This window comes from Suillus bovinus (assembly GCF_016758785.1).
Source record: "Suillus bovinus strain UH-Sbo-P2 chromosome Unknown EDB93scaffold_129, whole genome shotgun sequence".
Lineage (NCBI taxonomy): Eukaryota > Fungi > Basidiomycota > Agaricomycetes > Boletales > Suillaceae > Suillus > Suillus bovinus.
Genome location: NW_024542185.1, coordinates 31781 through 56264, shown reverse-complemented (window position 1 = coordinate 56264; position 24484 = coordinate 31781). Strand labels below are relative to the sequence as shown.

The following is a 24484-nucleotide window of genomic DNA, read 5'->3' as shown; positions in this document are numbered from 1 at the left end:
CGAAATTACCAAATTTGGTAACGGAACAAGCCGAAGTTGAATCCCCGCCACCCATCGAATCTACCCCGTCCTCAGAGGCACCACCAAATCAGCAAGCCCCGGCAATTCCGTCAAGGTAAGCAAGAATCCATGCCATTTTTCTTCGCCAAACACCAGGGATGCACCCGTTCTGTTCATGCACGAAGTTGGGGCGAATTCCAGCCAAAGATAGGCTTTAAAAGTGGTGGATGAATCAAACTGATAACGGATGACGTTTCTGGCTTGTCACATATTCATATGAGTTTTGGAAGGGACGCGGACTGACTTATTCTCATCGTGCACGCCGGTTCTATAGATGGTGCGTCTCCACTGCATATACATCCATTGCTGAAATCTAAATCATTCAATGTGTTTGAGTAGAAGGTCGAAATCGACGCGTTCTCCGGTTTCCGTGTGTACCCTTCCAAGGGCAAACTCTTTGTCCGTGGAGACTCCAAAGTCAGCTCTACTCCCAACTTTCAAGCTTCCTGTCTGAACGCCCCTTGCAATATAGGTTTTCCGATTCTCCAGTTCCAAGAACTCTTCCCTGTTCCTCCAGCGCAAGAACCCACGTAAGATCGCATGGACACAGGTCTACCGCCGCATGCACAAGAAGGGTATTACCGAGGAAGTTGCTAAGAAACGTTCTCGCCGGACCGTGAAGCACCAACGTGGCATCGTTGGTGCTGACCTTGCTACTATTGCCGCTAGGCGCAACCAGACCGCTGCTGTCCGCAACCAGCAGAGAATTTCGGCCATTGCAAAGGCCAAGACTGAGAAGAAAGAGAAGGAGTCGAAAAAGGCTAAGGTATGTCGTCAATAATTCAAGGGGTACGTGCGACTTATGCTGGTGTAGCCTGCACGTGCGCCTGTTGCAAGTGGACCTAGGGTATCGAAGCAGCAGATGAAGGGTGGCAAGGGTGGCCGATGAGCAGTTCTTTTGTTGTTGGCACATGCCTATGTATCGCACATTCTTTTCTACATGACTTCTCGCGCGCAAAATATATGCTGCATGCTTCTACATGGTACATCCGCATCTGTTGACTCTTGGGACGTCCGTACGTCTCGTGCATTTCGATGCTCAGTCAGCTTGAGGTAGAGTTGTATTACAGGTATGTGTAGTATGTACAGAATTTCCGCAGGAAGATCTAGAATACGGTGACGGCGGTATATACGAATGTAGTCCAATAGATGAAATAGCAGATCAAAGTTTTGGAGTGTCGTTAACACGCGCCGGCGCGTACTTCGCCTACATATTCCGTTAGAAAAGGCTATAAGATGTGCTTGAAAAAAAAATCACCATCTCGTTCTCCTTCTTGACATAGCCACATTTCTCATAGAATGCTGTGAGACATTGGTCAGTATCAGCGAAAATCTATATAGCAAAAGCAACTCACGAATGTTGGCGTCATTACAATTCAAGATAGTCTTATAACAACCGTTACTCTCACTGATATGCGTAAGAGCTTGGATGATACGGAGACCAAGCTTCTTGCCCTGGTAGTTCTTGTCGACGGCGATATCCTCAACATGGCCGACGCTGCCAAGACCACGGAGGAACTTGCGCTCGATGAAGACGGTGCCGACGCCGACGATCTTGTCGCTCGCCTTGTCAACGATGACAATGGAAAAGTATGCGCACGGCGTTGCGCGCATGGCGTGGAACTGGTTCACCCACGCTACCTCGCCGAGGTCGTTGACGATAGATAGACCGGAGAGGACGTCGAGATGTCCGCGTTTGTAATCTGTTGACGCTAGCGGGCGTATCTGTGTCTTTTAATGCGAAAGCAACGTGAGGGAGCCGATGATCAACTTACCTGAAGATCGGAAGGAAGCTGGGCAGAAACTTCAGAAGAAATGAGGTCTTGAGGAAACATTAGGTCTAGGGATGCGGGATCTGCGCGTGTCGCGGACACAGTGTTGATTATTGACATGGTACTACGTGGTCGTTCGTTGAAGAGCGGTGATCGGGCAAGGTCGATCACGTAATCTACGACCTCGTCCTTGACTCCGATTGAGCACCCTGTTATGAGTCTGGGCTAGCTCGAGCCCTTAATTACCTATGGCAAAAAGTCCGAGCAGCCAGTCTTTCTAGCTCTGGGAAAGACCCCAAGGACGTTGGCGGCTACGTAAGTTGTTTTTCGTTTTTCCTCTTCGTCGACAATGTTGATACCCACCTTTCACCGAATCACCAGCACCACTCGCCCAACCACAACCTCCCCAGAATCTCCCACAGCCCTGGCGCCGCTATCGAAGTGACGCCGGTTATCGTTGACGTCTTCGTACTTCTGCTAGCCTGGCACTACCGACACGACCCACCCCAGTTCCTCATTCCAGCCTCCTGCACATTCCCTGCGGGGTTGCTTGCTCCTACCTCCAGCCCCATACTCGAAGGGCAACAGCATCGTGCAGCCTCTCACTACCTTGGCATACTAACACAGATCCTTCCTCGCCCTTCCATAAATCTAGTGTCAACCACATCCTTCCTTGTGCTCTCGCTAACCTGATACTGCCGCCACGACCTACCGCAGTCTCCCGCTGCTCACTTCGGCCTCCCGCATCTCCTTATTCTCAGCGCCTCGCATGGCCGCCTGTGATATCTTATTTATCCCTGATTAGCATCCTGGTTCTGCGCATCCCCACACCACCCTCTCTATGCAAGTACATTTAATCTATTTTATTGTATACCACATATCATATGTCTGACTTTTCGAGTACAGTGATATTATTGCTTGAACATAGACTGAAATCGGTTGTTGAGTGCTTGCTCGGTTCATAAGCACCATCACTGGTCCACCAGTCCCAAACGGCGAACGATCCATGCATTTTTCATCAAGGAACAAGCTTAAATTTGCAATTAAGCAGACACATGTTATATTTCATGTATATAAATTTCTGAAGACTAGACGAAAAAGCATAATATATGCTGAATACAGTACTTACCTATGGTAGAGTCCATTGTGCGTTGTCTATACTCCTCCATATAATCCAGCGCAACTTTGGCTCGAAATTTAAGACTGATTAATCAGCTCAAAGCCAAAAAGGACTTTGTGATTTTACTGATGAAGATACACGAGCTTGCTGTCTCAGACAGCGAGCACGAAGGTTTGGACGCTAGGCTCGGTTACCCATTGTCCGGAAGGCGCCGGCATCCAAATATAGTCAGAATGCCTAATATTAGTTCCCAGACACGCGGGCGCAACGGCCTAGGGCAGGATACTTCCGAGAACGAGCTCGACGCTGATCTAAGGGCCTAAGGCTCCCCAATATTCAGCATTTATTCATTTGGGTGGGGAGAGGTAGAAACATGTTGACTTAGATACACCATCACCCAGCTGTCAGGTCTAATTAGATCAGGCACGTGGGAGCATCAGGAGATTTATTTTCAAGTCTGACTATCGTTCAACTGGTTGATACACTGACTCCCAAATTTCTGAGGTGACGACACACGAGTTAGAAAATGCAATACAGCAATATCACCAGCTGCAGGTAGTTGAGTCAAAATTTAAAAACGAGCACGTGAAACAACTGGGATTGTATTGCATAGGCACTCAACATGTCAGAAAACAAGCAATCTGGTAAGGATGCAGATGTACAGGGAAGTTTCTTGTGTGTGAGGCTGCAGCGATGCCGGACCTAGTACGCCTCATCCGTTTTCCGATATTTGATATAGTTACGGTCTTCCGCGTTCAGTTCCTCGCGCTGCTCCACAGCTAGCAGCAAGTCAGTACAGTTATCAACTTCCACATGGTAATAAATATGAACACTTACAGGAACGTTTCGCGATGGCTTTATCGCCATACGAGCTGTCAATTTCACCGAAATGTTCTTCATCCGTTTTCCGATATTTGATATAGTTACGGTCTTCTGCGTCCAGTTCCTCGCGCTGCTCCACAGCTGGCAGCAAGTCAGTACAGTTATCAACTTCCACATGGTGATAAATATGAACACTCACAGGAACGTTTCGCGATGCCAGCTCCTTGCATAGTAGGGTACGCTGTAGCAAGAACGATTACAGATGCGAGCACGCTGAACACAAGAGAAAGCTTCATGTTTGAGTTAAGAGGTGCGACTGGTAGGAGTTTGTCGATGCACTACATTGGAAATTTCATGAGGGTTTTATACCTTTTCGTAGATCCGCTCGTGACTCGGGTCACCTGAATTAGCTGCCACCTTGTCTACTAGATTCGAACTTTAACGAGGAAAGGCATCCACCAGAATTCTCATATGGACAACGCTCACGATCTCGTATTCCCCGATCGGCAATTTGAAGGTCACGACGATCCGAACTGTGGAACTCGGGAAGCCACCGTACCCGTGGCCTTTGACCTATGAGACAAAAGCCTGTTTCGGTTCTGTTAGCGTTTGCGTTTTACCTTTTAGATCTCGTAGTACTATTTTGACGTTATCACCATCGACACCACATGTATCTCTTCAATCCTGGCAGCTTCTTGCTTCTTGCCCACACGAATTCTCTCCGTAGGTCAGGTTCTACATAGGATCCAGTTCTGATTGCACAGATAAGGCTTACTGTAAACACGGAGAATTTGATATCTTTATATCACCGCCGCGGCTCTTGCTGGAATGGCATCCCATGGAAGAGTAGATTCTAATTATGTAAAACTTTCATTAGTATCATCGTCAGTCTATAATTCCTGGGTTTTAACTTCACCACGAGTACATCTTACTTCCAAGTGTCACCTGCGAACTTCAAGTCCCTTTTCTTGCGCCTGCTATGCACAAGGAATATTCTGCATCGTATTCTCCCGTCGACGATCGTGACGATGCGAGCCTTCTTGATAGTAATACAGAAACAAGACTTCATCGTTTCTTTCGCTGGTCGCCATGGCTAAGCCACGGTGTGCTGATGTCCATAACGATGATATTCTTCATGCTATGGATACGGGCACCGTCCATCGACGACGTAGTTCTGTACTGTAGGTGGTCAGACAGCCTCAACACACAGGACCTTGCTTACTCGTCACAGCTCCAGCAAACGAAGCGATCGAATCCACCGGCATCATAAGATTCAATGGAACTCTGGGCACCCCTTCTATATATCGTGGCAGCCCGTCTCCAGAAATCGATGCCACTTGGGATAGGGTAGCTTTGAATGGTTGCACCCCACACTTCACCTACATCGTACACATCTACTGACTGTATTTCCCAGCGCGTCAAATCCGTATGACCCGTGAGCAACTGCTCAGAACAGGGGAGAAACCTTCTCCGGCCATGGTCAGGTATCCGGAGGAATACGGCGGAGGTTACATGACAACTGTAGAAGTCATTCACCAGCTCCATTGCTTAGTCAGTTGTACTACAGGAAAGTTGGTCGATTTTTACTCACTCCCCTGTAGGACATGCTTCGCAGAGCCAGCTGGGGTGATCAATCCGCGGGTCATGGCGCTCACGAATCCCCCAAAGAGTTCCGCGTTCATCTCGGTAGGCATGCTGTTTCCTGCCCGGACCATGTCTGCTAATTATGTTGTACCTCAGATCACTGCATCGAGATGCTAAGGCAGATCACCATGTGTCGTGGCGACGTGACAATGCTCACTTACGACTGGGTCAAGGGTGTCGAAAATCCTCTTCCTAACTTCAACGTTCCTCACCGAGGTAGGAACTTGGAGAAGGTCTTTGATTGGGTTGATGAGCATCGTGTTTTCATCCCTAATTCCAAAGTGGTCCGCTTGGAGGATAACGTAGACCTGCCTTCCCCTCCTGGATTATAGTCTCGATATATTCCCATAGTGACGACTCTCGCGTAGATCACGATATGATGACGGTAACAGCCATTTATGATTATCCTCGAACATGTTGAAAAGTCGAATTGATTGATCATTGAGCTGCACCATGAGGTTGGGAACGAGCAAGAAGCCAGCGCAGTATCGAGCAAATATTTTGAATATAGCTCTCCTTCGTGAGCATCATACATCGAGTACCCTTCCAACACAGGTCTATCCGTGAAGTACAGAAATGCAGAAACTAACCCACTCACTATAGCCGATGTCCGGAGACAGTCCAGAAAAGGAGTGTGAGTACTACGACGCAAGTAGAGACAAGAGTCGTAACCCAGATGGCACGAGCCAATAATAATCTCTTCAAATACGGCTCGCGAATGGTGAGCGTACGGAACGGTGTCGACTCTGGACGTCCGGGGAAAACGAGGATGGAATCGAGTTCGCACGAAAATGTGCTTTGATTAGGTTGTACATCAAGAAATCAAGGAGAAGCAGGCGGCAAGGCCGATCCACAGCCCAACGAGACCGACGACGAGTCGGACTAACGAGACACGGGAGTGAGGTTTCTAAACGCTTTACCCCTCAGAAGACGCGGGAAATCATCTTGCTCCATTGCTCTAAAGCAGTACTCCTTCTGCACATGGAACATATGCGCCAACATGTTCAAGTCGCTCTGTGATTTCGGCTCTCGAGTGCTACTGAAGGGAAATGACTTCTCAAGGTGAGTCAACTCCTGCCGTGCCTTAAGCCAAACAACATAGCCGACCGGCGAGTTGCCGAAGCCCATCGCACAACACAATTACTAAGCTAATCAAGGCCAGCAAACCGTTTACTAGCACACACCCGTTGTGCCTTCGGCACAGGAAGCAAAAAGAGCGCTTCGCGCTCTTTGTTGGCTTCCTGGCCTTCGGCTTCATCCTACTTTGGGTATTTTAATAATTATTTTAGGTCTTGAAATAAATTATATTGTATTCATCAAGTTGAGCATGATATGTTACATTCAGATATATTGAACCCTCCTGTTCTCAGCAGGACATACTGCGCTACAGTGCTACAAAGCACTTTGTAGCAAATTATGTTCCCCTCATAAGTTCTCTGATTTTCCCATTCTCCTGTTTCCCTGTTCTCTGTGCAGATGAGAAAAGTAAAAGTAAAATTGAATGTGTTGATCCCATCTCACTTGTCCTCCCGTCCTGTCGTCCTCCCATCCTCTTCTTGTCCCCCCGTCCTGTTGTCCTCCTCCCGTCCTGTTGTCCTCCTCCCATCCTGTTGTCCTCCTCCCGTCCTGTTGTCCTCCTCCCGTCCTGTTGTCCTCCTCCCGTCCTGTTGTCCTCCTCCCGTCCTGTTGTCCTCCTCCCGTCCTGTTGTCCTCCTCCCGTCCTGTTGTCCTCCTCCCGTCCTGTTGTCCTCCTCCCGTCCTGTTGTCCTCCTCCCGTCCTGTTGTCCTCCTCCCGTCCTGTTGTCCTCCTCCCGTCCTGTTGTCCTCCTCCCGTCCTGTTGTCCTCCTCCCGTCCTGTTGTCCTCCTCCCCTCATGTTGTCCTCCTCCCATCCTCTTGGCATCCTCCCATCCTCTTGTCATCCTCCCACTTCTCCTGTTTTCCCATTCTTCTATTTTTTCCCATTCATATGTTTTCCCTTTTTCACTGTTTTCCTGTTCTCCATTCTCCTGTTCTCCAATTTTCCCCATTCTCATATCTCAATTGTCTTTTCTTCTTAAATTTTTTTCTTAAATATGTAGTTAAATTTATTACGATTTGAATTTCGTAAATAATAAATGTTTTTCAATGAGTGCTGCCCTAACGGGCAGCGGACGCACGTGATAGCCACGCGAGTTTCCAAATCGAGCTTTAAGCGAGGTAAGCGAAACCACATGGCGTTTAGCGAATCTAAGCGTATCTAAGCGTATCTACACGGTGCAAGCGGAAACCACGCGAGCGTCCGTCCCTTCCCGCAACCGTTCTCCCTTACTTTATAGATTTATAGATTTATAGATTACCGCACCGAATGCTGGAACTCACCTACTCTTAGAATGACCCCATGAGGTGTTGTCGGCATGTGATATCGCAAGCAGTACGTATGACTAATGGGGTCATTCCGATTCTGGGACCGCCTCCGAGCGTCCTTGGTCAATTTTGAAGTCGCAGATCTGTTTCACGATCTCACTGGCCTTCGCTGCCTCGTGCAACTTTCACTTCTTTCAACTCTGGATTGGCTTCATCAAGACCCGCTTATCGCTCGAGATATCTGGCCTTTGGCCTCTGTAAAAGTTTGTGTTGTGCATCTGATATGGAGCTTTAGTGATTGGCAGCCATGCCTTCCCATCTCCCCCCGACTTTGCCTACATGCCACCGACCCTTGGCCTGCAAACAATACTTGGCCTTCGGCCTTTCTCCTTTCTGGCACGATCTCACGTCTCTGGGCTTTTATTGTTTTAGTGTTCAATGCCACATCAGGAAAACTACCAGTTGCTTTTTTTACTTTATTTGTCACTTAATTACACGAAAAGGGACGCATAAGTCGATGGAGTGAAAAAGCGCGAGCCACTTAATTAAGCCCACTCGTCCTCTGGATTTTTACTTAATTCACTTAAATAAGCAGAAAAAGCGGTTTAAGCATTTGATAGCAGGATAACGAGGATACATAGAAAGCGTGATAAGCATGAAATTAAGGAGACTCTCAGTAACATAAGGAACTGGGGGAATGGGGGAAAAGGTGGGCATGCAGGCAAAAAAGCAGTCAGCGGCAGAAAACATGATAGCAGAGCTGGCGGAAAACATGATATACGGCAGAAAACAACCACAGGACAGCGAAATTCATGCACTGGCAGGTGCTGCAACAAAAACAAAATCCTGCAACAATGGATGTCAGTGAGAGGGCGCCTGAATGATAAATACTTACAAATCATAGCACGCTTGTCATCCTCCGACTCGTCATCGTCGATCAGCGAGCCCAACGGTGTTTCAGTGACATCATTCAAGGTGGTACACGCCATCTGTACTGTAGTTTCGAGGTACCCAGCAGGCTTGCCTAACAGAGATTTGATGTACGAATTAGTTGGTTTAAGCCAGAGAGCTGCCGAAAATAAAAACGGAATGTTGGTCTTTTTCCCAGTAACTTTGTTGAGGACCTTCGGTAGCCTGATGCTAACCCGACCTCTTGATGCGGATGACAGAACATTTTGAACTTCGAGTACTTCATTTGCGATCATGGAGACAGCGCGCTCAATCTGAAAAAAATGAGCATGATTAAGCCATTATAGGTTGAACTCACCGCTGCAGCAGAAAGAGCAAGAGGCCGTAACATCCCACTTGTTGCAAGTGCGCACATGTCGAATGAGGGAACCTGCACATAACCGGTGATGGCGTTGAGGTGTGCTGTGCCAAATAACTGCAGTACAAAGGGTGAGCGGTATGCAGTAAGTGGAGATGGATTGTCCGGGTCCTCGAACAAGAATGCCCATTCAACATTAAGAGATTTGGCCAGTTTGACAGGATTCACGTCAGAATTTCGTGATAAAAAGTCCATGATGATGACTAGCCCTGTGGAGCCAAAATTGCTGCGCCACTCTGAAATGCGCTGTGCAGTCTGTATAGATTTAGCTCAGGTCGCTAAACCTAGAATTAAACAGCTGACTTACGAGTGAATGTATAACTCCACCGTGAACAACCACTATGTCGAGATCGTTGTACACTGCGTTAAGAACAAGCTGCGCATGATGGAGAAGGACCTCGTCAGGAATACTCCAGATATCTTCATAGCTTCCGGCCCACAGCATTATGGTAGGGATAAAATTCTTCGCCCAGCGCTGATCCATTTGCATCGCTGGAGGTAGGTCAACTGTGCGATAGGCACTGCGTGCTTTGATGTTGTCTGGTGCAGTATCTGCATTCTGCTGGCATGTGGTAGCAGGAGCACCACGGGCATGTAGTGCGGAAGATTTGACCTTAGCCTTTTTATGAGCTGGCGGCTTGCTGTCGACTATAGCCTGAGATGCAGTAACAGATGTCTGTACATTGTCAGAAATGAGTGCGATTAGGGCCAGAATCCTTACTGAATATGTTGTGCGCAGAATTTTCTCCTTCTTTGCTGCGTTAGTTTTGACAGGGAGCGGTGCCTCCGAATCAGAACTCATGATTGCGTCTTCTACCAGTTCCGCATTGCCATCAATCTCCATGGACCAGGACACCAAAGACTCCTCATCGTCTATGGTGCTAGCTTTCCGCTTCAAGAACATATGATTGTCTTCCTGTGTGAATGGCGCCTTAGGCTCCTGTGAGTACTGCTCCTCCGGTAATACTTGTGTCGACAGAGCCATAAGCTCATCATCCGAGTCGTCTGATGCCTCTGGTGGAGCCTCAGGCTCATCGACATCATAGTCCTCTTCGTATAGCGTGACAACCTGTGAAAGAAGGAATTAGTAGATTCGGATGCTGGCAATGAATCACTGCCAATAGTACCTTAGATTTCCCCTTGTTTTTCTTGCTCCCCAAGAGAGCATCCTCACGCTCCAACGAATCGTCGATATCATCTGCAAACGCGCCAGTAAGAGTATCGTCTGCGACACCATCCGGAATTTGAGGCAAAGCTGCAGGAATCTTAGTCGGAAGCTCAGCGGCTGAAGTCGGTGCGGAGGAAGCATTGCCCTCTGAGAAAATTGATGACGGAGGTGCTCGAGTTGAAGTGCTATCAATGGATGGACATGACAGCGGCTCTGGATTTCCAGGTTTGACCCCTGAGATCCAGTTGGTCACTCGGCCACCTAATGCAAGTTTTGTGGATGTGTTGATACTGGAAGTAAGGTTTAGAAAAAAGAGTGTCCGATTCAGTGAGGAGCAACATGGTAATGTGAGAGATAAAAGCCTTACGGTGATTTCCCATCAGCACGTGCATCATCACCTTCCACTTTTGACTCAGGATGATTCAGTGAGCTTCTTTTGCATGTTACTGATGGCATCCCTTATCAACGTCTTTGCGACTTTCTTCGTCACCATCTTTTTCCCCCTTCCTGCAGCTTTATTTTCCACATCCCTGGCAATGTCAGTCTCTGACACTAGGTCCTCCAACATACCACTATCAGCAGGACTGTCACCACCACCGGTGTCTCCTACCACAGACTTTTTCTGAGTCACTTTTGGCTTTATCGCCTTGGCCCTAGGCTTGGGCCGGAACGGGAGTCGCCTTTTTCATGATCAATTCCTTCTGGGCTTTCTCCATCTCAGCCTGCAGAGCAGCAATACGCTCAACCCCCTTTTGGTGCGCTGCTTCCTTTGCTTCTCTCGCTTCTTTGATGACAAGGTCATCCTGCAGCCTTTTGAGCCGGGGATCGCCTCTTGATCTTCGTGTCGAGCAACACCTTAGCAGGTCGGGCAGTTGCAGTCGATGGGCGGGTGCGCCGGGGAGCGTCTGTCATGGACATGACTGTGCAGATGGGGGAGACGGTGAGGGATAAGACTTTGCGGAAGAGGAAAAGAAAAGTAGGGTTTCAAGTTGAGAAAAAAAGTCGTAAGTCCCACCCCCAACAGCTGCCGACTGTGGTAATCGGGGTGTCACCTTTTGTTTAATAGTATCAAACTAGTACTAGTATGTGTGTTCGGCACTTCAAGTTCTCTGCCTTACTTTATTTTACAGTCAAGATGCCCATCGCTCGCAGGGACCATAGTTCTCTCCAGTTTCCCTGCGGTTACTTACACTGCGCACGTCATTTCAAGTCTCAGGGAGGGCGCAAAAAACACTGGAACACCTCACACTCAATATTCGGACCAGCTCCTGCTACCACCAGCGTCTCACACACTGCTACCACCAGCGTCTCGCACACCACTACAGTTGAAGAGCAGCCTGAAGTACTGGATGGCCACTTCTCAGCAGGTCATGACAACATCTCTGCAGGCGGTGACAATTTTCCTGCGGGTACATCTGACCCAAGTCAGGCACTTAATGAGCCTGACATTCCAGATAATTTGAACGCAGAATTTTTTGGGCCGGGTGATAGATTATACCGCAACTATCACCCAAAACTAAATGGTATGTTTCACAAAGTCCTTCCAGCTAGTTACAACTAACACGTATATCAATATAAGCTCGTCCTTGCGACGTGACAGGACGATTCCTTGCAGATGGAGCGCCCCCGACACCACCTCCAATCAAGTCACCCGATGACTGGGCTCCATATCGAAATCGTGTCGAGTTCGAGACTGCAGAATTTCTGTACACGCGCAACCAAATGTCTGCCGGAGACATCAATATCTTATTGGATCTTTGGGCTGCAACCCTCCTCAAATACAACGACAAACCTCCGTTTGCGGACCACCGTGATTTGTATAAAACTATTGACGCTACGCCAGTGGGTGATGTCAAATGGCAATCCCTCAAGGTCCAGTACACTGGGGAGAAGCCCGAAACCAATGTACTACCCTGGATGGACCAATCTCACGATGTCTGGTACCGAGACCCCCATGAGGTTATTCAGAACATGTTGGGGAATCCGGACTACGCTACAGAGATGGATTATCGGCCCTACCGTGAGTATTTGACTGATGGCGATGAACGCCAATGGCAGGACTTCATGTCTGGTGACTGGGCATGGAACCAAGCGGTACGTTGTCTTTCATTGTTTTCTGTCGCTACACATGCTGAAAATTTCAGTAGGAAACTATTTCTGAAGATCCGGATACACTCGGCTCAACGTTTGTGCCGGTTATACTCGGAAGCGACAAGACAACAGTCTCAGTGGCGACTGGTGCCAACGATTACTATCCCTTGTATGTATCAATCGGGAATGTTCGTAATAATGTCCGACGTGCACATCGTGATGCCGTTGCCATTATTGGCTTCCTCGCTATGCCAAAAAGTATGTTTCACACTACTACTATTGTTCTGCGCTAATCACAGTCAAGCAGCTACAGAGGAGCACGCAAAAGACTCAAAATTTCGGAAATTCCGTCGGCAACTGTTTCATTCATCTGTCGCCAAGATTCTCGAGAACTTAAGGCCTGGTATGACCACACCAGAGGTTGTACGCTTCGGTGACGGCCACTATCGGCGTGTAATTTATGGCCTTGGACCATACATTGCAGATTACGAGGAGCAGGTTCTACTAGCGTGCATAGTGCGCAATTGGTGTCCGAGGTATGTTCCTAAATTATCTCCAACATCCCTCTACCTTAATGCTACTAGGTGTATGTCACATCCTGACAGTTTAGACACGAAGTCACTGTGTCGTCGACGTGACCATACAGAAGCGTTAGTTGAAGAGGCAACCTATGGTGCTTTGTGGATGGAGTATGGGATTGTTGGTGACCTTGTTGTAAGTCTCGCGCATCTTTTCTATCGGAGTTGAGACTCAATCCTTTCTAGCCGTTCACAAACGATTTTCCACGCGGCGATATTCACGAACTTATCGCGCCGGATATCCTGCATCAACTGATTAAGGGAACCTTCAAGGATCACCTAGTCAAGTGGGTTGGACAGTATCTGCAACATGTCCATGGTACGAAAGAAGCGGAGAGAATTCAAGCTGATATAGATCGAAGGTGCGTCACTTTGTCTCGAGTTGATGATTCGAAAGCTCACATCATCAAAGAATTGCTGCGGTTGCTTCATTTGCAGGTCTCCGACGATTTCCAGAAGGTCGGGGATTCAAACAATGGACGGGCGATGATTCAAAAGCCCTCATGAAGGTTAGTTCACTATCACATTAACTAGGATATTGCAACTCGGCTAACAATAATTCAGGTCTATTTACCTGCCATCGAAGGTCACGTCCCAACAGATGTGGTGCGCACGTTTCGCGCATTTCTCGAATTTTGCTATCTCGTACGGCGCAACATCATTACAGAATCTACTTTAGGTCAAATTCAGGAGGCTCTTGACCGATTCCATCATTACAGGGAGATATTTGAATCTACGGGTGTTGTCTTCACGTTCTCTCTCCCTCGGCAACACTCTTGTTCCCACTATGTCCTCCTTATCCAACTTTTTGGTGCGCCCAATGACCTTTGCTCCTCGATCACCGAGACGAAACACATCAAAGCTGTCAAGGAGCCATGGAGGCGCTCGAGTTGCTACAAAGCCCTTGGTCAGATGCTGGTGACAAACCAGCGCCTCGATAAGCTCGCAGCAGCACGCATTGATTTCAAGAACCGCGGAATGTTAAACGGCACCTGTCTGTCTGCCACACTCAAGGCATTAAGTAAGTTTTATAACAAGTTACATCTTTATTGTTGGCTTAAATTTACACTAGAGCGTTTGCGCTTAAATAAGATGCCTGATGCCAGCCAACCCAACGAGAATAGCGCCACGGTGCCAGTACTCTTCAACACTGATGTTACTATACAGGGTGATAACGAAGAGGGCGAAATTGACAATGGCCCAACACTGGTGCAGGCCCATGTCCAGTTGGCAAAGACCCCTCGTAAGCTATCTCATATTTTACAGTGAACACTCTTCTAATAGAATCGCAGAACGCAAACGCGCACACACTATACCCGAGCTATCCACGGAACTCTCTATCCCCAATCTCTACAATGTCCTCCGCCGCTTCCTATTCGAACAAGTGTACCCAGACGACCAGCACCCTCCCTCTGAAATCCCGCTTTCGAGATGTCCTCGATTTGATGGGAACATCCAAGTCTTTAATTCTGCATCTTCGACATTCTATGCGCCCAGCGACCGCAGTGGAATTGGCGGTATGCGCCGTGAGCATATTCGTGCCTGTCCTATTTGGAGAAACGAGGTGCCCCGGTATGACTGTGTGTTTGTTAACACAGATGCAAGTGTTGAAGGGATGGTGGGCATGGATATAGCGCGCGTAATGTGTTTTTTTTCTTTCACATTCAATGCAGTTTCGTATCCATGTGCCGTTGTGCGCTGGTTTGACAAAGCCAGCGACGGACCCGACCAGGACACTGGGATGTGGATTGTGACACCTTCGTTTGATACTGACCATTCTTTTTCTGTTGGAATCATCCATATTGATTCTATTTACCGTGCTGCACACCTCATTCCAGTCTATGGAGCACAGATCATTTCACGCGACATCAAGCACCATGACTCATATGATACTTTTCAAGCATTCTATCTGAACAAGTTCGCAGACCATCATGCTTTTGAGGTCGCATCCTAGGTGTTTTGGTCTTCTCGCTCTTGTAAGTTCATTCTGTCCGCTACTCGCATATGTGGTCTAATTACTGCGTCATCAAGTTTGCAGAGGCTAAGCCATGGCGCGTCAGACAGGCTATCATAGAATATATCCCCCTTCTCAACTCTACTTCGACAACGACATGAAAACACGCGTCTCGTCACTCTTGTGCCGCCCCCTCCGAGTCAATATGACCACGGCTCTGCTGTTGCGAGTACAGGTGATGGGGTCATCATCTGCGTGATCTGCGGCGACTTTTCAGCAAGCACTTCAGATCTAGGATGAGCTTGAGCGGAGTGCTTAGACGACGAGTTTGGTGAGCGCAACTTCTGCGCATTAGGTGAGTCTCCATAGTGCTTATTGCAATGCTCAGACCTAACTCCATCATTGAGTTTGCAGAGGCTAAGTCATGGCGCGTCAGACAGGCTATCATAGAATATATCCCCCTTCTCAACTCTATTTCAACAACGATATGAAAACACGTGTCTCGTCACTCTCGTGCTGTCCCCTCCGAGTCAGGATGACTATGGCTCTGCTGTTGCGGGTACAGGTGATGAGGTCATCATTTGAGGTGACGAAATCTGCATCTGCGTGGTCTGCGGTCATTAGTTTCAGCAAGCGCTGACGGGTGACTTGGACTTGGACTTAGTAGTAGTACTGGTAGTACTACGTGTACCCCACTTATTGCGCTTACAAAACTTTTTCTGCTTTTTGAGCTTTTTTGAATGGTGCCAACTTGTGAACTCTGAATTTGCTTTCCAGAAAGTGCATTAAGTCGGAAAAGTAACACTCCGAGAGAATTTAAGAGACAAAAAGTGAGATAAGTAAGCGGTGGTTTTCCTGATGCATCACTCACAATGCATCGCAGCATGGACTACAATTTCTGGTACGTCTGATTTGTGCTGGTCTATTTCTTCTTATTTCTTATCCCCTCGTATAGGCGGCAGGACTCAGCACTATACCCACACGTCAAGGCATCAAAAACGGAGCACCTGCCCGATTATGTACGTTCGGTCTTCGCGTGTGAACGGTGTGAAGCACTGACATCTTCCTATAGGGACAGTTGACTTCTCAGCCTCACCAACACTTTCTACATTCTGTACCAGAGAATTCTCTTGGCGAGTCTATACCCGTTTTTCACCAGCATCACGTTGCATATGATGGAAACTCAACAATCGAGGGCCAAACAATGGGTCCGATCTTGATAGTCCCGGGCGACCTTCAAAGGTACGAGATCCTTAAATAATATCGACGATCTTGTTCTTAGCGAATTCCTTCAATCACGCTGCTGGACAGCATCTACGCCGAGTTTCTTCCAGCCATTCTCCCTATGCCTCTTGCGACTGTTTCCCTGCCCACAACGTGAGCTTTGCTGACACAAACCTTGCCGACCCATGCAAGGGTTCCAGCATGACCTACGTAATCAATTGCAAGAAGAGGTATACCCTCAATATGTGGTCAATGGTGATAAGTCAGAATCGCACATCGGTCCTGCGTTTATGTGCCAGTGGAATGCTGGTCGTGGCATATGCGGGAGAACCATAAATGGAGCCAGGATAGGTGAACATATGTCTTCATACCATTTCAAGTCACCTTTGCCCGCCGACGAGCGTTTAAAATGTCTATGGAAGGACTGTGAACTCCGGAAGCCTGTGCGCCGAGATACAATCACCCGCCACATCCTGGAGAAACATCTCGGACTCAGGTATCGATGCAAGCTCTGGGTAGCCTCTCCTGCTGGGGCCGGTTTTTGTAGATCCCGGAAAAATGCACGCCTGCGTTAATGCTGATAGTATAGCCTTCATCTATACTCATTTCTTGCTCTAGTCTGTTTTCAGTTGATATTATCGCTGTTGTTTCTGTACAGACCATATGTATTGTGCATATCTTTGAACCAGTTGTGCGTTAAGCTCCCTACTAGTAGTTTCCTATACTATGCATGTAACATATTTGACACAGTACAACGGAGGTAGTGAATCTGATAAAATCTCACCACCTGCCGGAGGGTGGCCAAGCATGTGAGGATGCATCGACATCTTTGATCATAAGAGAGAAGATGATGGCGCTTGCTCGCCTACATAGACAGCCTTGCTCGTACAAAAGACTACATTTACTTAATAACAATGATCAAATTCGAAATATAGATATAACATACGCTATCACCTGGTTTTGCAAATTTCACAAAGAGATGGTCTGAAGGGGAAAATATCATCAGAGATCGACGGAAGCAAAATGAAATTATGAAGATCCATAGAGATCTAGATGAATTCTCATTTGGAGGATCGACGAGGAATTCGAAACCTAGTTTGAAACCTCGAACTTCGAAGCACTCCGATCGACTAGGACCACGCCGTGAGTGTGGATGGTGCTCGGATATCTCTTCCCATTCGAATTTTCTCCACCCCAGGGCCTCATCGTTACGGATATTTGGTCCTGTCCAAGTTTAAAGTCCGACCCACCTCACTGAGCTGGATGTTGCCGTTTGAACAACCGTTACTCTCTCCATGTCCAAATCTGAAGCCCCCTGCAGACAACAGGTGAATACTGATCGATCGATCTATGATATTTTACTATCATTGGGCAACTTCGAGTCTTATTGGGCTTGTGTTTCTAGGAAGTTCTATGACGAAGACTTGAACACGACCCCTCAAGTATGTTCAACGTGCCATGACAGTGCACTGAACAGATTTGAGGAGTCCTGTCTTACCCTTGTCATGAAACCGGCAGTGCAGGTCCTCAATTATAGTGAGTCTCGTTTGAGAGATAAGTGTAACTGTGACACTGACTCGGACTCCAGGAACAAGCACTGTTGCCCTGGCCACAAGGTGCGCTACAGGTACATACTTATACATGGGTGCTCACGAGTCAGTCCCTCTCGTCCCTACCTTTCAATCCTATAGAATGTCACGAAATTGTCAGAATTACCAAACCTCTAAACGGCGAGCCAACGCGAATGGTACCCGACGTATGCATACGTCCCAATACCAACATTTTATTCCACGTTTCATACTACGAGGATTCCAAGTCGGATCTGTGATGTGCGTTTTCAGAGTCCAATCGAGCTCTCTCCATGTAGACCGGGAGACTGAATCATGACTTTGCAGGTCCAGAAAAGAACGAGAAGAAGAATTTCAACGCACTGGCGTTGATACCGAATGTATCATTTACTATGATGTTGCTACGGGCAGCCTTGACATTCGTCCTATTCGAAAAGTTTACGGCGTAATGGGTATCTATTCGGATGTCAATAACACCAGAAATATCAACGAACTAGAACAGAAGCTAGCGCACCTCGAATCTCAGGCAGCCTCCATGATCGAGAGCTTGCATAAAGTGCTTCCTCGGGGTATTATCACTCTGGAGCGCAGTTCTTTGGAGCTCCTGCAAAAATTCCTATTTCTCATGCGTTTTCGCAATGAACCATGCTCCAGTAAAGCCTTCGAAGTGAATTGTCTGGAAAAACAGGCCCGTTGGTGGGTTGAAGACATCCGGAAGGCAATCGTGTTCGATCTGCTGCCGATATGTGGCGGCGTACCCTCAGATACTACCTAGATTCCTCGCATTCAGACCTCATGCGAGATGCAGCAAATGTTGTAGAGTGGTGAAGAAGGTATTCAAGAGATGCATATCCCAGCTGTCACTTATAGCGCTTATATGGACGACTATTTCCTCAGCACTTGGGAAGCTGCGGAAGAGGAAGAATTTATACTCACGCGCAATGCATTCGGTTTATCGGAAGGTTCCTCAGCTCGCTGCCCTGCCTTGCACCGCATATTCGTGCTCAGCCCTCGTATTGCTGTGGTCCTGTGCAATAAGCGACTGCGACCAGAAAAAAAAAGACGCAGAAGGCCAGGTTCACTCAAGAGCTCCTTGCTCGACGTGAATCTATCCGTACTGGTTAAAGTTTACGACGGTAGAGAAGGAAGCGTATGGTTCGAAATCATGAAGCTAACTCGATCTCAAACATTGGAGCTCAATTCCGTTATATTATTCAACCTGGAGCAGACAAGCTCTCTGACCTTCCAGTCAAGGACGAAGATGCTTCGCACTGCGCTTGCATTTCGGAGTAATTTCCCGTCGAGCCATCTGATCACTCCGCTCATTGCACGATTAACTGCCAGCATCAAGACAGAAGAGTTGACCCTTCGCTCATCATGGCAGTCTCCAGCGGTTGCCCCCAACGAGGATTTTGATCCCCTTTCACTCGGTGATCTAGTGCTCTACGTGCTTCTTATGCAAATATGTTCGGGACGCAAGCAGTTCCTTTCGGCATACGATAGGGCACATCTTATCCTGAAAATCATGGCAAAAGCAAAACCCACCTCATTCGCACGCGAAATCGACCGAAAAGTCCGCAGGGCTTTCAAGGCATGCAGAGGAGACATCGAGGATGGGATATCCTTCGCCGAGGGCGTCGATCCCGCCTCTTTACTTTCCGCTCTTCCCAGCGAATCATCCTCTCAACTCTTCCGATTGATGATACTGTACATGAGCGAACGGGGCGCGGTGATGTCTGGAGGCGAAGGGACTTTGGAAATGCTCCAACGTGATGTCGCCGTGGTGAGCTTTCTGCAACGTACGTCATGCAGCCCTGGAGTGTGGCATGCGCTCTCGCATAGCAGCCAGAGGCACCCAAAGATCTTGTCAAGACTGTTCAAAAGGGCACGCCGGCAGATAAATTATCGCAAAATTTTCGCTGTCGCGATTCTCTTCTGGTTATAACAGAGCGTACTCCCTGCGAAAGTATATGGCATGGCTGGGCTTACTACTGGGCCTATCAGTCAACGCTACTACGGGTTAATGGCTTGCATAATCGAATACTTCGATGACCTGGCAGCGCTAGGATTCCCGCCGAATCCGTATAATTCGCAGCCGCACAAGAGGCCTAAGGCACAGCTTGTTCACGTCATGCCAAGGGCGCATTCAGACTTGTTGATGAAGAAGATGAAGAAGATCCTGTGAGCAGAGCTTGAGGAGTACGAGTACGAGTCGGGAGAGGACACCCTGGATGAGACCACTAAAGAATGGGTAGACGAGATGGTCATCGTCGGTTGTCTCGCATGGTTGGGGAAGCACAGGAGGAACGTAGTGGACTTCATTCTGGATGGGTTTCCGTTGAGTGTGAATCTCAGTTGTTCCAAGATGAAGCCACCAGGAGGACCTGAATTATGTATGCGTTTCATATATAGTGTTCGAGATCGCTGGCAGTTATTGAGAAGTACACAGTAGTACCTATTGCTTTGCAATTTCACCGAGTCAAATGTTGATGTTCTTGTCATGGGATGTACACGGGATAAGAATTGACCAGAGTATCACTAGTATCAGGTCGTCATGCGGCTTGGCCTCGCCACAGGCCAGACTGCATGTGTCAATTCAGTGCACATCGCTTCTCGTGCTAGGAGGTGCCTAGCCTCACCTAGTAAGGGCGTTTGACCAAGCACTGCCACAGCAGATATGGATGACTTGGCTAGCGAGGTGACTTGTTCGTTGTGTAGTTCTCAGCCTGATCACAGTGTGCATGGCCTGAGTCACACTGGTCTCCCCTATGGTTAGACTCGTGCAGCGCATACCCTGATACAGGGGTACCGTGGTTAAATCCTATGCCAGATGTATCGCATCGCACTGGTATGCAAGACATGCATAAAGGACACCATCCCTGACTTCTAGTCTGGATTCTTCATTGCAACAAATTTTCATCTTCGTGAGACCGTAAAAGGATTGTTCGACCCACTTTCTTGTTTATCCTTCCCAAATCTTCAGGATGCGCATCTCGACTGTATTTATTGTTGCCATTTCAATGATGCTGGGCATCGTTGGAACTAACGCACACCCCACAGGTAAGCAGAATTATGAATTCCTTCCCTCCCTCCAAGTCTGATGATGATGCAGTAGTGGTTCGCGGTGTTGATGATCCTGCAGCTTTGCCCTTGGCAGGTGTCGCAAGGAATGTAGAAGCAAGTGGTCTACCCGGGTGGCGCTAAAACATATGACCATCTGGAAAACTTCGCTGAGCGGACCCAAGATTATCATGACCCATTTTTACAGGATGGGAGGTCTGAACGCTGACCCACGTTTGACAGTTATAATAATACTTTGCATATTTTGCACCATAATTGATATTCCATGATATTTATAATCCCTACTCAGTGAGTACAGCTAGCTTAGAGAAATCAGCCATTATTATCGATGATCCTTATTCCCTTACCTAGTATATTATTACTGAATTCTGCATCGCTATCAGTCAAAATTGGTCATTAGCATCATGGGGCGCGTACGTACTTGTCATAGCAGCTTTTGCAACACAGATTTGATTGTTGACGTATCACCTGTTATCAGGGAATACTTGAACACCAAATTTCATTTGGAGCTGCCCGTAATTCGGTTTTCCTCTATTTTCCTGTGCCGCGTCAGATACATACAAGAGTTCAAGCACGTACTATCATCTCGCTATCGGACTGTTATGCCATGCCTCAGCTTCAAGTTGAGATTGTTGATTGTCGAAACTTTGGGCAATGGGCATTGACTCATCGCCAATTGGAGTGCCCTGCCACAACCCAAACTCAGGCCGTTTAAAGGTGTTTGTCAGAGATTAAGCTTTAAGTTTGCAAACATCGCTGACTTGATAACTTCGAAATGAATCAGGCGTAGAGGTGAGCCGCTAGTTTTGAAGTTGTCCATTATGTAATACAGATACTAATCCTAATTGTGTCATTAATAATTGTCCGACTGGGCTGACTCTAACTTTCGTGTGCACTATAACTTCGCCGGATACCGAGAGTATGACCTGCTAGAATCTTCACGATCTTGAATGGCCTCATCTGTGATACATTCGGATATCCGGTGGTCACTGGATTTGAATCTGAACTTTGTCAATCACATAATTTTAATAAGGTAATGATAGTATTACTACATGCCCTTTAATAACAATGCCACATGGACATGGCGTGTTCAGCGCGAGTCAGCGCTCAATTCTCGGATTCGTTAACTCTACAGAATGACACGACACCGCAAGAATACACCCAAACAACAAGCCAGAACAGAGCTTGTAGGAGAAGCCCACAAGACAGATGGCTCTCCGAGTTCGCGTGTTCCTACCACACAATATCAGCATTTCATTCCAAGGTTCATATTACGAAGATTCCAAGTCGGACCTGTCAAGTGTGTTTTCATAGTCCTCTTGAGCACTCTGCATGTAGACACTAGATCAGAACACTGAATGATATCCTTTGCAGGTCCAAAACGGAACGACAAAAAGAATTTCGACACACCGGTGTTGATCCAGAATACGTCCACTACTATGATATTGCTACGGGTAGCATTGACATTCGTCCTATTGGAAAGGTTTACGGCATACCGAATTTCTACCAGGACGTCCGAAACACCTATAATGTCAACGAATTAGAGGAGAAATTAGCGGACCTCGAACGTAATGCAGCCTCCATTATCATGGACATGCATAAAGCGCTTCCTCAGGGCACTTTCACCTCTGAAGCGCAGGTCGCTAGAGCTCCTGCGGAAGTTCCTGTTTATTATGCATTATCGCAATGCATCATGCTCCAACACCTACTTTCAAGCAGATCACCCGGAGAATGCAAAGATTCGTCAGTGGATTGAGTCCTTCATGAAGACGAGGGGTATTCAATCCGCTGTCGAGTGTTGGCTACACTTCCTCAGATACTACTTGGATTCATCTCATTCAGACATCATGCGAGATGCTGCAACACTCGTGGAGAAGTACGGCGACGAAGGTCTTCAAAAAATGATGACTGAATCACATATCCCACCTGACCTCGAACACTTCGAAGCTTACACTTACCACACTCATGCGGAAAACTACTTCTTCAGTATCTGGGAAGCCACGGAAGGGGAAGAATTCATCCTCACACACAACGCATTTGGTTTGTGGGAAGGTTTGGCAGGTGGCTGCCCTGGCCTGCACCGCATATTCGTAGTCAGCCCTCGCATTGCTCTCGTCCTGCGTAATGTGATATTGCGTCCAGAGATGAAAGCATACATAAAGCCTGGTGCATTCGTGAGCTCCTTGCTCCACGTGAATCCAGCACCACCAACCCCAATTTACGCCAGTGGAGAACGCGGTAAACACATCGACCAAGTAAATTTCGAATCTGCGATGTCACTTGCACGTTATAGATCCTCCCAGGATGGGGCGAACGACAGTTTTGTGTTCAAGATCACAAAAATGTCGCGACCCCAGACATTGGAGTTCAATTCCGTTCTATTGGTCAACGTGAGGAAAACAGGCTCTTTGACCTTCCTGTCAAGGGGGATTATGCTCCATACCGCGCGTGCGTTCCGGAGTTTACCAGCCAACTTCTTTGCGAGCGAGCTGCTCGTTCCGCTCATTGCACAATTGACGGACACTACGGAGATAGAAGTGTCGGTTCTTCGCCAGTCTCCAGCAGCTGTCCTTGAGCAGAATTTTGACGCACTCACACTCGTTGATGTAGTGCTCTATGTGCTTCTAATGCAGATATGCACGGGTACCAGGCAGTTCGAAACAGCATACGACAGGGCACATCTAGTCTTTAGAATCATGGAGAAGGCAAAACCCACTTCATTCGCAGACGAAATCAGCCGAGAAGTCGAGAAGGCTTTCAAGGTCTGCAAAGATTCGGAGGATGAGATGTCTGTCGGAGAGGGCGTCAGTTTCTCTCCCTTACTCTCCTCGATTTCCAACGAGTGGTCTTCTCAACTCTTCCAATTCATGATACCTTGCATGAGCAGACTGGGCGCAGTGATGTCTGGAGGTGAAGGGATTTTGGAAGAGCTCCAAGATGAAGTCACCGTAGTGTGTTTTCTTGCACGTGCGTCAAGTAGCCCAGCAGTGTGGCATGCGCTCTCGTGTACCAGCCCACAGGCCCCCGAGATCTTGTCAAGGCTATTCAAGAAAGGCACCCCAAGAGACGGAACTGTTGTGAGGTTCACGCGGTTCATGTATGAAAACGCTTCACCATCAGGTTTCTCTTCTGGTTTTCATATGGCATATTCATTACGAGGAGTATGTGGCATGTCTGGACCAACCACCAATCCCATCAGTCAGAGCTATTACAAGTTAACGGCATGTATGATCCAATGGCTTGGTCGCATAATGCTGGGATCCCTGCCAGAACCGTACTGTTCGCAACCGCGCGAGAGGCCCAAGGCCCGGCTCATTCACAAGATTCCAGAAGAGCATTCAAAGTTGCTTTTCTCGAATATGAAGATGATACTACGGACATTGCTCCCGGGATATGAGCCGTCGCCGGGGGGGAGTACTCTAGGCCAAACCCTCAGTAAGTGGGTAGAGGAGATGGCCATCGTCGGTTGTCTTGCGTGGTTGGGGAAGCACAGGAGAAACTTTTTGGACTTCGTTTTAGATGGGTTTCCGCAAAGTATGAATTTCAAGCTGTTTGAAGATGAAGAGGCCACTGGAAGTACCTAAATCGGCTTGTTCGAATTTATCTTCTATGTAACATGTTCAAGATCACTTACCGAGACGTGCATCAGTTGTACATATTTTTTTGAATAAAATGAGGACTCATTGAGATACCGATTTCAAGACTCACGGTTCAAATGTCTATATTTGTC

The 24484-nt window shown here is 47.7% G+C and overlaps 11 protein-coding genes across 11 annotated transcripts; 7 read left to right on the top strand and 4 right to left on the bottom strand.

Annotated features, from left to right (window-relative positions):
* Window positions 1-224: 224 nt before the first annotated feature.
* EDB93DRAFT_152644 (60S ribosomal protein L24) lies at window positions 225-1267 on the top strand. Its single transcript, XM_041455529.1, has 4 exons — window positions 225-337; window positions 400-477; window positions 533-826; window positions 875-1267. The coding sequence occupies exons 1-4, from the start codon at window positions 335-337 to the stop codon at window positions 947-949; spliced, it is 450 nt and encodes a 149-aa protein (XP_041301426.1). The 5' UTR covers window positions 225-334; the 3' UTR covers window positions 950-1267.
* On the bottom strand, window positions 1098-2436 carry EDB93DRAFT_152634 (acyl-CoA N-acyltransferase). The gene is made up of 4 exons (XM_041455528.1): window positions 1836-2436; window positions 1416-1785; window positions 1319-1362; window positions 1098-1267 (listed from the first exon to the last, which is right to left on the bottom strand). Exons 1-4 carry the CDS (start codon window positions 1950-1952, stop codon window positions 1223-1225), a joined length of 576 nt encoding a protein of 191 aa, XP_041301425.1. The 5' UTR covers window positions 1953-2436; the 3' UTR covers window positions 1098-1222.
* A 1067-nt stretch (window positions 2437-3503) lies between these two features.
* Window positions 3504-4355, bottom strand: EDB93DRAFT_152622 (uncharacterized protein). The gene is made up of 5 exons (XM_041455527.1): window positions 4144-4355; window positions 3974-4090; window positions 3790-3915; window positions 3615-3731; window positions 3504-3546 (listed from the first exon to the last, which is right to left on the bottom strand). The coding sequence occupies exons 2-4, from the start codon at window positions 4068-4070 to the stop codon at window positions 3655-3657; spliced, it is 300 nt and encodes a 99-aa protein (XP_041301424.1). The 5' UTR covers window positions 4071-4090; window positions 4144-4355; the 3' UTR covers window positions 3504-3546; window positions 3615-3654.
* Window positions 4356-4863: 508 nt separating this feature from the next.
* On the top strand, window positions 4864-5750 carry EDB93DRAFT_1108938 (uncharacterized protein; the record flags this gene model as incomplete). Its single annotated transcript, XM_041447907.1, has 5 exons — window positions 4864-4942; window positions 5006-5134; window positions 5189-5325; window positions 5376-5460; window positions 5515-5750. The coding sequence occupies 5 exons, from the start codon at window positions 4864-4866 to the stop codon at window positions 5748-5750; spliced, it is 666 nt and encodes a 221-aa protein (XP_041301423.1).
* A 265-nt stretch (window positions 5751-6015) lies between these two features.
* Window positions 6016-6420, bottom strand: EDB93DRAFT_1184143 (uncharacterized protein; the record flags this gene model as incomplete). Its single annotated transcript, XM_041450747.1, has 2 exons — window positions 6016-6214; window positions 6302-6420. The coding sequence occupies 2 exons, from the start codon at window positions 6418-6420 to the stop codon at window positions 6016-6018; spliced, it is 318 nt and encodes a 105-aa protein (XP_041301422.1).
* Window positions 6421-8573: 2153 nt separating this feature from the next.
* EDB93DRAFT_1340776 (uncharacterized protein) lies at window positions 8574-10826 on the bottom strand (the record flags this gene model as incomplete). The annotated part of the gene is made up of 7 exons (XM_041455461.1): window positions 8574-8590; window positions 8659-8986; window positions 9031-9345; window positions 9398-9766; window positions 9812-10159; window positions 10218-10519; window positions 10706-10826. The coding sequence occupies 7 exons, from the start codon at window positions 10824-10826 to the stop codon at window positions 8574-8576; spliced, it is 1800 nt and encodes a 599-aa protein (XP_041301421.1).
* A 567-nt stretch (window positions 10827-11393) lies between these two features.
* EDB93DRAFT_1256601 (uncharacterized protein) lies at window positions 11394-14881 on the top strand (the record flags this gene model as incomplete). Its single annotated transcript, XM_041453972.1, has 10 exons — window positions 11394-11781; window positions 11838-12352; window positions 12406-12607; window positions 12657-12885; window positions 12955-13063; window positions 13114-13289; window positions 13340-13436; window positions 13492-13948; window positions 14000-14170; window positions 14220-14881. The coding sequence occupies 10 exons, from the start codon at window positions 11394-11396 to the stop codon at window positions 14879-14881; spliced, it is 3006 nt and encodes a 1001-aa protein (XP_041301420.1).
* Window positions 14882-16900: 2019 nt separating this feature from the next.
* EDB93DRAFT_152473 (uncharacterized protein) lies at window positions 16901-18675 on the top strand. The gene is made up of 6 exons (XM_041455525.1): window positions 16901-17248; window positions 17304-17641; window positions 17694-17721; window positions 17797-17934; window positions 18001-18506; window positions 18571-18675. Exons 2-5 carry the CDS (start codon window positions 17401-17403, stop codon window positions 18446-18448), a joined length of 855 nt encoding a protein of 284 aa, XP_041301419.1. The 5' UTR covers window positions 16901-17248; window positions 17304-17400; the 3' UTR covers window positions 18449-18506; window positions 18571-18675.
* On the top strand, window positions 18191-19708 carry EDB93DRAFT_152532 (uncharacterized protein). Its single transcript, XM_041455526.1, has one exon. It carries the CDS (start codon window positions 18518-18520, stop codon window positions 19616-19618), a length of 1101 nt encoding a protein of 366 aa, XP_041301418.1. The 5' UTR covers window positions 18191-18517; the 3' UTR covers window positions 19619-19708.
* A 2129-nt stretch (window positions 19709-21837) lies between these two features.
* On the top strand, window positions 21838-22213 carry EDB93DRAFT_1184124 (uncharacterized protein). Its single transcript, XM_041450746.1, has one exon. It carries the CDS (start codon window positions 21891-21893, stop codon window positions 22110-22112), a length of 222 nt encoding a protein of 73 aa, XP_041301417.1. The 5' UTR covers window positions 21838-21890; the 3' UTR covers window positions 22113-22213.
* Window positions 22020-24449, top strand: EDB93DRAFT_1184122 (uncharacterized protein; the record flags this gene model as incomplete). Its single annotated transcript, XM_041450745.1, has 8 exons — window positions 22020-22051; window positions 22104-22106; window positions 22389-23707; window positions 23732-23886; window positions 23914-24028; window positions 24053-24215; window positions 24243-24288; window positions 24313-24449. Coding segments are annotated over 6 exons (1824 nt in total), but the record flags the coding sequence as incomplete, so codon positions are not given.
* Between the last annotated feature and the right edge of the window lie 35 nt (window positions 24450-24484).

Coding starts and splice junctions, on each gene's coding strand:
- EDB93DRAFT_152622 (XM_041455527.1), bottom strand. CDS start 4,070: ATGAAGCTTTCTCTTGTGTTCAGCGTGCTCGCATCTGTAATCGTTCTT. Junction 3,916..3,973: donor TGGCATCGCGAAACGTTCCT/GTGAGTGTTCAT, acceptor ACTTGCTGCCAG/CTGTGGAGCAGCGCGAGGAA. Junction 3,732..3,789: donor AGCCATCGCGAAACGTTCCT/GTAAGTGTTCAT, acceptor ACTTGCTGCTAG/CTGTGGAGCAGCGCGAGGAA.
- EDB93DRAFT_152473 (XM_041455525.1), top strand. CDS start 17,401: ATGTCCAAATCTGAAGCCCCCTGCAGACAACAGGTGAATACTGATCGA. Junction 17,722..17,796: donor ACTGTTGCCCTGGCCACAAG/GTGCGCTACAGG, acceptor TCAATCCTATAG/AATGTCACGAAATTGTCAGA. Junction 17,935..18,000: donor TTCCAAGTCGGATCTGTGAT/GTGCGTTTTCAG, acceptor ATGACTTTGCAG/GTCCAGAAAAGAACGAGAAG.
- EDB93DRAFT_1184124 (XM_041450746.1), top strand. CDS start 21,891: ATGACACGACACCGCAAGAATACACCCAAACAACAAGCCAGAACAGAG.
- EDB93DRAFT_152532 (XM_041455526.1), top strand. CDS start 18,518: ATGCATATCCCAGCTGTCACTTATAGCGCTTATATGGACGACTATTTC.
- EDB93DRAFT_152644 (XM_041455529.1), top strand. Junction 478..532: donor TTGTCCGTGGAGACTCCAAA/GTCAGCTCTACT, acceptor CTTGCAATATAG/GTTTTCCGATTCTCCAGTTC. Junction 827..874: donor AGGAGTCGAAAAAGGCTAAG/GTATGTCGTCAA, acceptor ATGCTGGTGTAG/CCTGCACGTGCGCCTGTTGC.
- EDB93DRAFT_152634 (XM_041455528.1), bottom strand. CDS start 1,952: ATGTCAATAATCAACACTGTGTCCGCGACACGCGCAGATCCCGCATCC. Junction 1,786..1,835: donor AGCTTCCTTCCGATCTTCAG/GTAAGTTGATCA, acceptor TAAAAGACACAG/ATACGCCCGCTAGCGTCAAC. Junction 1,268..1,318: donor TCAAGAAGGAGAACGAGATG/GTGATTTTTTTT, acceptor CGGAATATGTAG/GCGAAGTACGCGCCGGCGCG.